This window comes from Cololabis saira, chromosome 1 (genome assembly GCF_033807715.1).
Source record: "Cololabis saira isolate AMF1-May2022 chromosome 1, fColSai1.1, whole genome shotgun sequence".
NCBI lineage: Eukaryota > Metazoa > Chordata > Actinopteri > Beloniformes > Belonidae > Cololabis > Cololabis saira.
Window position 1 is genome coordinate 9,983,821 of NC_084587.1, and position 11,525 is coordinate 9,995,345.

The 11,525-nt window shown below is 40.9% G+C and overlaps 1 protein-coding gene across 1 annotated transcript; it reads left to right on the forward strand.

The window, feature by feature from the left end:
• The first annotated feature begins 613 nt into the window (after positions 1 to 613).
• On the forward strand, positions 614 to 8,235 carry LOC133450714 (uncharacterized). The gene is made up of 6 exons (XM_061729550.1): positions 614 to 885; positions 3,657 to 3,799; positions 3,907 to 3,968; positions 4,051 to 4,164; positions 7,166 to 7,264; positions 7,351 to 8,235. Exons 1-6 carry the CDS (start codon positions 772 to 774, stop codon positions 7,473 to 7,475), a joined length of 657 nt encoding a protein of 218 aa, XP_061585534.1. The 5' UTR covers positions 614 to 771; the 3' UTR covers positions 7,476 to 8,235.
• The last annotated feature ends 3,290 nt before the right edge of the window (positions 8,236 to 11,525 follow it).

Sequence of the window (11,525 nt, forward strand, 5' to 3'; positions counted from 1 at the left end):
TGCAATTTAAAAAAAACAAAAATGTCATACATTCTGGATTCATTACAAATCAACTGAAATATTGCAAGCCTTTTATTATTTTAATATTGCTGATTATGGTTTACAGTTTAAGATTAAGATTCCCAGAATATTCCAATTTTTTGAGATAGGATATTTGAGTTTTCTTAAGCTGTAAGCCATGATCAGCAATATTAAAATAATAAAAGGCTTGCAATATTTCAGTTGATTTGTAATGAATCCAGAATGTATGACATTTTTGTTTTTGTAATTGCATTACAGAAAATCACAATATTCTAATTTTCTGAGACAGTCCTGTATGTAATCTCACAAATTTTAACAATATTAGTTCACTGATTCATGTTAAAATAGTGGTTTTGCAGTTAAAATGGGGAAAGCAAATATTAGTTAATGTGAATGCAACAGAGTATATTTATGTTTGGATTACATGGGTTTATTTGATATTGATATTTTGATATAGATATAGATTGATATTTAGCAATCAGTGAGATCACGGATTCTCAAGGAGAATATATTGGCACAAATCCTTTTTCTAACAAATCTGGCTGTTCCATGTGATCGGATCAACCCCCTCCAACCGCAGGCCAAAGTCTGCCTGCTACCGTTTACTTTAGTTACATCAGCTCACAGGCTCATTTATAAAAGCTCCATCCAGGGGGGGGTTGCATCGTTGAAATGAAGTTTGTGAAGCAGTGAAGACCAAACTGCTGCTGAAGGAAATCCTGCTAGAAAGATTAAAAGGCCTCCGGGAGGATGAAGTGTCCTGCTGCTGCCGTGGTGTTGCTGAGTCTTCTCTCCCTCGGACGCTCGGCCCCCGTGAGCAGCTGCGACACTCTGCTAAAACCCATTACCATCACCAATGAAGAAGTAAGTTATTTCCTGTTCTCGACTTATTCGTTGACATATTTCAAATTGTGATATGCTCAGCTGACCTGCGCTTGCATTACAATCAATTATTAAAGTATTTAATTTAACTTCTTTCTAATTAGAACAAAATCCTGCAGTTCTTTAAAGATTTAGATATTAGGAAATTGTACAAAACAGACCTCAAACTGCTGGTGTATGTAGTGAAATCTCTTTGGGGAGTGGCTAAAGATTCATTTTAAACGGGCCATTATAAGAAAAAGACATCTTTTATTGTTGTCTTTGAAGTCACTACCTAAAACCTGCAATATGAAATGAACCTCTGGCTTGGGAAGGGACAGTTTGGGTCATATTTACAAAGAACTGTGACATCACGGACTCAGACTTATTCAGGGTCGGATCATTTCCAAATAATCATTTTCCATACTGCCGGTAATAAATTATATATATATATTATATAACCAGAGGTTGGTTTCCAAAAATAGACGTGCGAGTGCTTCCAGCATTGCTGCAGAGGTTGCAGAAGTGGGATGTCAGCCTGTCAGTGCCCAGACCATACGCCGCACACTGCATCAAATCGGTTTGTATGGCCGTCGCCCCAGACAGAAGCCTCTTCTGAAACCGATGCATAAGAAAGCCTGCAAACAGTTTGCTGAAGACAACGAATCCAAGAACATGAGTTACTGGAACCATGTCCTGTGGTCTGATGAGACCAAAATAAACCTGTTTGGGTCAGATGGTGTCCCACCCTGGTGAGGAGAACCAAGACAAATGTGTTTTGCCTACAGTCAAGCATGGTGGTGGCAGCATCATGGTCTGGGGCTGCATGAGTGCTGCCGGCACTGGGGAGCTGCATTTCATTGAGGGATACATGAATTCCAATATATACTGTGACATCCTGCAGCAGAGCATGATCCCCTCTCTTCAGGAACTGGGCCGTAGGGCAGTTTTCCAACATGATAATGACCCTAAACACACCTCCAAGATGACAACGGCCTTGCTGAAGAAGCTGAAGGTTAAGGTGATGGACTGGCCAAGTATGTGTCCAGACCTAAACCCAATTGAGCACATGTGGGGCTTCCTCAAGAGGAAGGTGGAGGAGTGCAAGGTGTCCAACATCCGTGCGCTCTGTGATGTCGTCATGGAGGAGTGGAAGAAGATTCCAGAAGCAACCTGTGCAGCTCTGGTGGATTCCATGCCCAGGAGGGTTAAAGCAGTGCTAGATAACAATGGTGGTCACACAAAATATTGACACTTTGGGCACAATTTAGACATGTTCACTATGGGGTGTACTCACTTTTGTTGCCAGCTGTTTAGACATTAACAGCTGTGTACTGAGTAATTTTCAATGGACAATAAATATATACTGTTATTCAAGCAGCACACTGACTACTTTAAGTTATTTCAACGTTTCATTAAGCAGTGGTGGACAGTAACGGAGTAAATTTACTTGAGTACTGTACTTAAGTACATATCCAGAGGATTTGTACTTTACTTGAGTATTAGATTTATTTGGTACTTATTACTCTTACTTGAATACATTTCCAAGACAAATATTTTTACTTTTACTCGAGTAAATTTCTAGGAAGGCTGAAAAGTACTCGTTACTTTCAGGTTTGCTCTTTTTTCTTCTTCACTAAAATCCTATTGGACACAAGCTGTTTTTGTCAAAGGAGGAGACCTATCACAGTGCACGCTCTCCACTGGGATGTACGTAAAGCGGAAATACGTCAAGCCTCCTCAAAACGATACCGCCAAAGTAGCCTGCGTTTGTCAAGACAGAGCTGCAACAACGGCTACGCCTGCGTCAGGAGAAGAAAGACAAAATCAAAAAGACAATAGAATGGTGCAGGTTCATTTGGTTTCAGTTCATGATTGTTAATAAACTCTGCATCATCTGCTGTCCTCTTATGATCCCATTCATTTGATTTGTTTTTGGTGTTTCTGCAGGTTTTATATAACATTGTGGTTCTAAAAGCAGCACATCAGTGCAGCTGGTTTCAAAGAGTTAATTCTCAGAAACAAGAGTTAAAAGATCCTTAAATTAATTTAGAAAAAATATAGTAATTTACTGATGTGGAAAATAAGAAATTTACTCTTACTTTTACTTAAAGTAAATTTAAAAGCATTTACTTTTGGATACTTAAGTACCTTTAAAAGCAAGTACTTTTCTACTCTTACTCGAGTAATATTTTGACTGAGTTACTTTTACTTGTAACAGAGTACATTTTGACCAGTAGTATTTGTACTCTTACTCAAGTACTGGGGTCGAGTACTCTGTCCACCTCTGTCATTAAGATATTGTTATCCCCTGAAAGGATATGACAGAATATTTGCAAAAATCTTAAGAGTGTACTCACTTTTGAGATATACTGTACGTCTTTATTTTGCAGCCTGATCACACAAATTTAACCAAGACCTCTTGAAATGAGGTAATTTGTTTTATAAACAAATAAATGAATAAAAAGGTCATGCCAATATGTGGCTTTGTTTACATTGATATGTTAGATACTATTTGAAAAGATGTTTCTAACCAATTTTCAAAACCACCTCAAGTTATGACTTTTCTTTTGTTTTTAGTTTAATTTAGTCATTTCCGTCCCTTTTTTTTAAAAGTAAACTTTAGACCACACCTCCAGGAACAGATGGAAACTGGTGATGGGGCTCGACTGATAAAACTGGTGTCAGAGTTCAAGCATATTCATTAAACATGTACATTTAATGGTTTAAATGGTTCAATATCCAGTTGAAAAGCAGTGTGCCGTGTGCTGTAGATGTTGGGGAGGTGGCTGTACGTCGGCGGGAGCTCTGACATCCCAGGAAGCCGCTCCCTCGGCCACCTGATGACCAGCGCCTGGCTGGACCTCACCACAACCTCACAGAGCAACGTCCTGCACCTCGTCCAGAATCAGAGGATGTAAATCCTCTTCCACACCTTCACACTACATCGCTGACAGATAAAACAGATGAAAGCTGCTTCATTTAGAAGGAAAAATCTGTGTCTGACTGTCTCTGTCTGCACAGATATGGACAGTGTTCCAGCTTGGCGTACGACGTGAACTTCGATAACAGCACCATGTTGATCGGTGAGTCCAGAAGAGCCAAGCAGGGAGCTCCTTTATGGAGGACGTCTGCATTCATGTCATGATTCTGTTGTTTTTCTTACAGAGCAGCCTTTCTACCTTAAAGAAGTCTACCTGTCAACGGAGTGCCCCGACTGTCTGGTCGCCCATGAAGACGTCAAGTCTGGAAAAGACTATTTTACCAGTCTTCTTATGTTCAGTAAGACACACACAGTGAAGCCAATGATTTTTTTCTGAGGAAGTATTTCTAAACCAAGCACCAGGCCTTCGTTAGCCTTAAACAGCTCAGAGAATACCGCGTGGTGATTAGAGGTAATGAGAAACTTCTCCTCTGACACCATTTGAGTTCATCAGAGACACGCCTCGCATGACCCGATGGGAAAAAATACATCAATAGACATTAAAAAACACATCAGGAAAGTAACTGTGAACGTCCACAAATCTGGTTATAAATACTCAAAGATTTCTCATTCATTTGGTAAAACATTGACGTGCAAGGTATTACATGTTATGGCTCCATCCATCCATCCATCCATCCATCCATCCATCTATCATCCATCCATCTATCATCCATCCATCTATCATCCATCCATCTATCCATCCATCTATCATCCATCCATCTATCATCCATCCATCCATCCATCCATCCATCCATCCATCCATCTATCATCCATCCATCTATCATCCATCCATCCATCCATCCATCCATCCATCCATCCATCCATCCATCCATCCATCCATCCATCCATCTATCATCCATCCATCTATCATCCATCCATCCATCCATCCATCCATCCATCCATCTATCATCCATCCATCCATCCATCCATCTATCATCCATCCATCCATCCATCCATCCATCATCCATCCATCCATCCATCCATCCATCCATCCATCATCCATCCATCCATCCATCCATCTATCATCCATCCATCTATCCATCCATCTATCATCCATCCATCTATCATCCATCCATCCATCCATCTATCATCCATCCATCCATCCATCCATCCATCCATCCATCCATCTATCATCCATCCATCCATCCATCCATCCATCATCCATCCATCCATCCATCCATCCATCCATCCATCATCCATCCATCTATCCATCCATCTATCATCCATCCATCTATCATCCATCCATCCATCCATCCATCCATCCATCCATCCATCCATCCATCCATCCATCTATCATCCATCCATCCATCCATCCATCCATCCATCCATCCATCCATCCATCCATCCATCCATCTATCATCCATCCATCCATCCATCCATCCATCCATCCATCCATCCATCCATCCATCCATCCATCCATCCATCCATCCATCATCCATCCATCTATCCATCCATCTATCATCCATCCATCTATCATCCATCCATCCATCCATCCATCATCCATCCATCCATCCATCCATCCATCCATCATCCATCCATCCATCCATCCATCTATCATCCATCCATCCATCCATCATCCATCCATCATCCATCCATCTATCCGTCATCCATCATCCATCCATCCATCCATCCATCCATCTATCATCCATCCATCTATCCGTCATCCATCCATCCATCCATCCATCCATCCATCCATCCATCCATCCATCCATCCATCCATCCATCCATGCATATTCATCCATCCATCCATCCATCCATCCATCCATCCATCCAATCTGACATCCATCCATCCATCCATCCATCCATCCATCCATCCATCCAATCTGACATCCATCCATCCATCCATATTCATCCATCCATCCATCCATATTCATCCATCCATCCATCCATCCATCCATCCATCCATCCATCCATCCAGTCTGACATCCATCCATCCATCCATCCATCCATCCATCCATCCATCCATCCATCCATCCATCCATCCATCCATCCATCCATCCATCCATCCATCCATCCATCCATCCATCCATATTCATCCATCCATCCTTCCATCCCACTGAGGAGCTTATGAACTGTATCAGTGACTTCAGCTTGGATGATGGAACAGTACACAATACAACAGTGGAGTCCCCATTTGGAGCATTATCAAGTACCCCTCCCAGGAACTCCCAGGATCAATAAAGTATTAAATATAATATATTTGGTGCCTAACTGTTTCCCAAGTATATTAGTGTGTGTGTGAATGAATAAATGAGACGTAAAACGTACATTTCTTTGTAGAAAGGTGCTTTAAGAAAATAAGTCCATTTACTTGTATTAGTTTGCAGCGCAGTCTTGCCACATCCAATATGGCGGCGACGTCAGTAGGCGATGCAATGATTTGATTGGTTCTCTAGAAACGCTTTGAAACCCGTGCCAAAGATCGCTGATTGGCTCTTATTATTGGCACGTCAAAACAGTACCATAATTCGTAGTTGTAAAAAAAGTTTGTAGCTTTTGAAAAAAAGTTTGTAGCTTTGTATCTAGTACAAATATTTTTTGCAAGTGCAAATATTTTTTTCACACGCACAAAATATTTCTACAAGTACAAATATTTTTTGCAAGTACAAATATTTTATGCACACGCACAAAATATTTTAAAAGTTTATTTACAGATACAAAATACTTACGGCATTAATTTGAGCCCATACACAGCAGCCCGCCACCTCTCACCCTGGGCAACGCCAGCGTGGTGGAGGGTCCAGCCCCTTTCAAAGAGCCCAAGCTATGTGTGGAAATGAGCCCGGCTACAGAAAGCCCGGTTCCAAACTCAGCACTGGAACCGGTTTGGTGGAAAAGGAGTAATATGCTACCCAAGTGGGGCCCATACGGCTTCGGTAGTATTATTATTTGAAGGCAACTCAGTATCCAAATAGTCCAGGCTCATCCTAGATGGCGCCCGCTGGGAAAGTGAGGGTAATGAAGTGGGGATCTCAAAGCTGTGACATCAGATATACACATTTTACTGATAAAGCCACTTGTGAGCATGAAAGCCCATGAACTTAGCTCGGCTCCACCTCTTTCGTTGGGAAGAATGGGCTACAACTCCAGCAAGATATCGTGAGATACTTGTGGAAGGTTGTTTAAAATGTGTGACCCACATTAATCAGTTTAAAGGTAACCAAACACCTTTAAAAGAATGTAAAAAAACAAACAAACAAAAAAAAATCCCTAAAAACAAAACCTAAAACAATTTTCTTTTATTGTTCTGATATTTTAGAAATAGTAAAACTGTACTGTATATTTCAAATGTGTCCCTAGGTAGGAGCAGGAGCATCTCGCCTGCTGCTCAGGAAATGTTAAAGAAGCAAGCAGACTGTCTGGATATGCCGCCGCCGATATTTGTAGACTCAAACAACGGTGAGAATATCAAAGGTTTTAACTCGCGTCCACGCACGGTGCTTCTGCTGTTGGTTGTTATATTTCTAATCGGTTTACGTACACAGAAATGTGCCCGGAAAACCTCACGCCCTCGGAGGGGCTCAGCGCCCTCAACTCCTTACTGGAAGCCAGGATGGGACATCGGGTTGCAAGACTTCTGGACGCCATTTTTGATATGTTTGTGAACTGATTTAATCTTAGTGTTGACCAGGGGCGAAAATCCCGGGGGGGACAGGGGGGACAAGTCCCCCCCATTAGTAAAGCTGTCCCCCCCTAGAATAATTTGAGACAGAATTAATAATTTTGGAACAATGCAGTAGTATTTAGTAGTGATGCACCAAAATGAAAATTTGTGGCCGAAACCGAAATCGAAAATAATAATAAACAGTAAAATCTCATCATTCAAGTAAATTTTCACTTGAAATAAGTAGAAAAATCTGCCAGTGGAACAAGATTTATCTTCTTATTACAAGCAAAAAAAATCTTGTTCCACTGGCAGATTTTTATTTTAAGTGAAAACCTACTTGAAACAGGTGAAAATTGTTGTTTTTTTCCAGTGATGAGTCTTGTTTTAAGTGTAATGAGATTTTTTTTAACTAAAAATGAGACATTTTAACTAGAAATAAGACAGATATTCTTGTTAAGATTGTGGGTTTTTGCAGTGTATTATGTCAGATGTGCTGTATTATTGCACCTTCCACCTAATACCATTGTTTTGTATTGCTCTAAGAAAGCTCTTCTGCCTGTTTGTGATAGAAATGAAAATGTCAAAATGCTGTATTAAAGGAAGGCTAAAACTTTTATTCCTTGTCCCCCCCTGGATTTATTCTCTAAAATGTTACTGTTTATTGTCCCCCCCAACTATGAAACGGGATTTTCGCCCCTGGTGTTGACTTGTACAAAATGTTATATGACAAAATATTAATGAAAATAAAGATGGAGGAATTTCATTATGATCACTATTGATGTTAAAGGTATTAGCCATATATTTTAGTTGCTTGATAAAGAAACCAAAATAGAAGTACATATAAATCACATATATAAATCACAACGTTTTGTTAGGTCTTTATAAAGAGCTCCGAAGTCAACTGTTCAGGCACTAAGTAGCAAAAGTGATGGCGCCTAGCCGTTAGCTGCACCAAGGCCTATGTTTATTTGTGATGTTTTAGGAAGGGGGTGGGTGGAGATTGACCCGCTCCTCGAGCACCTAGTGGTCAGTAGAGGAACTACAACTTTGATGGTTCCTGCTCTGTTCAGTCCAGTTGGGAGAGGAACGTTGTTGGCGAATCTTGTTGTTCCTCGACTGACCACTAGGGGTCAGTAGAGGAACAGGGGCTATATCCACTTACACTCAGTTATCTATATCTATTTTATAATCTCAGTTATAATCTTTGGTACAATCTTCTGATTTCTTTTGTCAGTAGACATTCTTAAGAAAAAAAATCTATTAGTGAAACAAAAGTTTACAATATTGGTTAAAATCTTGACACTGAAAATGCATCATTTTGGCATTTAGCTTATTTATGTCGCACATTTCATGTACAAGACTATTCAAAGTGCTCTACATAAAAACTTTTTTTTTTAAATGCATTAAAAAGTTAAATATTTTTCAACCCCCTTAAAGCAGCTGAGAGTTTCAGCAGCCCTGGTGCATTCTGGGAGTTTGTTCCACAGGTGAGGAGTGCAAAAGTCAAGCGCTGCCTCCTTGTGTTTGGTTCAAACTCTGGTTAGATGACCTGACCTTGGGGTAAGAATGTACATGAAAATCCATGTGAAGCTGGTGGAAATTCCCTGGCACAACGTTTTCAGGATAAAATTTGAGAAAACTGATTTCAGAAATGAGTTATACCAGGTAAGAACTGTGCCTCAGGTGCTAACACGAATAAAGCTTTGATCATGTGAATGAAAACAGTGTAATGATTTGTAAATATCACAAATGCCTAAATTATTCACAGTTGAACATAGAAAACATTCCCAGTGCTGGAAGTGACACTTTTTTTTTTTACCATTTCATGAAAATATTAGCTGGTATTGAATTTGGTTGAGGCAACAGATTAAGCCAAAAGTGGATGTCTGATGATCTTCAGTCATCTTGCACACCTGAAAAAAAACAGATCAATATCAAGGTTTTAGAGCATCACACTGTTTGCTCCCACGCGGACATCTTTTTCAGAAAGACAACCTTAGACCGCGAGATAAAAGCTTGTGTCATTGTAGAAGAGTGCAGGTACTGATCTGCAGCCCAGACCTTCCACCAAGTGAAAAACATTTACCACATCGCGAGATGACGAATACAACGAAGACAATTCAGGACCGTTGAGCTGCTGGAATCCTACATCAGACAAAAGTGGGACAACATTCTCCTCTAGGAGAGCTTCAATAATTGCTCTCCTCAGTCCCCAGAAGTTTATGAACCGTCCTCAGAAGGGGAGAGGACGGTAAACGGTGGTAAACATAGCCTTGTCCCAACTTATTTGAGACATACTGGTCCCATTAAATTCAAAGTTATCCTATACATACATACATACATACATACATGACCATGAAATCACAAGGATTAAAAAGGCCTGTTATATTTGCTCATAACCCACATCAAACATACATACATACACTCACCGGCCACTTTATTCCAACTTTAGTCCAACTCTTGGTTAACGCACATTTTGTGCCCAATCACATGGCAGCAGCTCAATGCATTCAGGCATCTAGACAGGGTTAAGACGATCTGCTGCTGTTCAAACCAGCATCAGAATGCGGAAAAAGATGATTTAAGTTCAATTCAATTCAATTCAATTTTATTTATATAGCGTCTAATACAACAGATGTTGTCTCTAGACGCTTTCCAGAGATCCAGAACATGAACATAAACATAAACATAAACATAAACCCCTGAGCAATTATTATATAAACAATGGCAGGTAAAAACTCCCATAGTGGGAGAAAAGCCTTAAGCCAAACAGTGGCAAGGAAAAACTCCCCTTTAGGAGGGAAGAAACCTTGAGCAGGACCAGGCTCATAAGGGGGGACCCTCCTGCTGAAGGCCAGACTGGGGGAGTCAGGAACGTCAGCAGCACACAGCAGGCAGGTGGAAGCAGCAGGGGGGGGGGGGGGACACAGGCCAGAACGCAGCTCCCGAGGCTCCGGCCTGCAAACATGCACAAAAGAGAAAAAAGGGGGGCCGGCACAAGAAACTACAGGAACGATGGGCAAAAATGATAGCTATGAGATATTTATAATAAATAAAAATGGTAATGGAGAAGAGAGGCAGGGAAAAGGAGAGGAGAAGAAGGGTGAGAGGCACCGCCCAGCGGATCATGTCGGTGCCCCCCTGAAGCATAAGCCTATAGCAGCATATCTACCGCAAAGCTATATTTGAGACTAACTATTATAGTTTTGTTCTATAGCTGCAACTATGACTACTGACTCTAACACACTAGAGTTTACACTACCTAGAGATTTACCAACACCAGCTAGAGGTTTACTAAACACTAACTATAGGCTTTACTAAACAGAAAGGTTTTAAGTTTAGTTTTAAAGGTGGAGGTGGTGTCAGCCTCCTTAACCCAGATTGGAAGTTGGTTCCATAGTAATGGTGCCTGATAGCAGAACACCCGCCCTCTAAATCTACATTTGGATACTCTAGGAACTACGAGTAAACCTGCACCCTGGGAGCGGAGAGCTCTGCCAGGAACATAAGGCACTATCAAATCTTGTAAATACTGCGGAGCTAAGCCGTTTTGGGCTTTATATGCAAGTAATAAAATTTTAAATTGAATTCTGAATTTTACAGGTAGCTAATGGAGCGACGCTAACACTGGAGAGAGACGTGGTCTCTTTGTGTGACTAAGTAAGTGACTTTGAATGTTCCACCATCAGCTAAGAATAGCAAACTAAGGCTACAATTCACACAGACTCACCACAACTGGACAACAGAAGATGGAAAAACGATGCCTGGTCTAATACGTCCTCATTCCTGCTGCGACATTCGGATGGTAGGATCAGAATCTGGCGTCAACAACATGGAAGCATGTATCCATCCATCCTGCCTTGTATCAACGGTTCAGGCTGGTGGTGGTGGTGTAATGGTGGGGAGGATATTTTCCTGGCACACTTTGGGCCTATTAGTACCAACTGAGAATTGTGTCAACGCCACAGCCTACCTGAGTATTTATGCTGACCATGTCCATCCCTTTATGACCACAGTGAACCATCTTCTGATGCTACTTCCAGCAGGATAAAA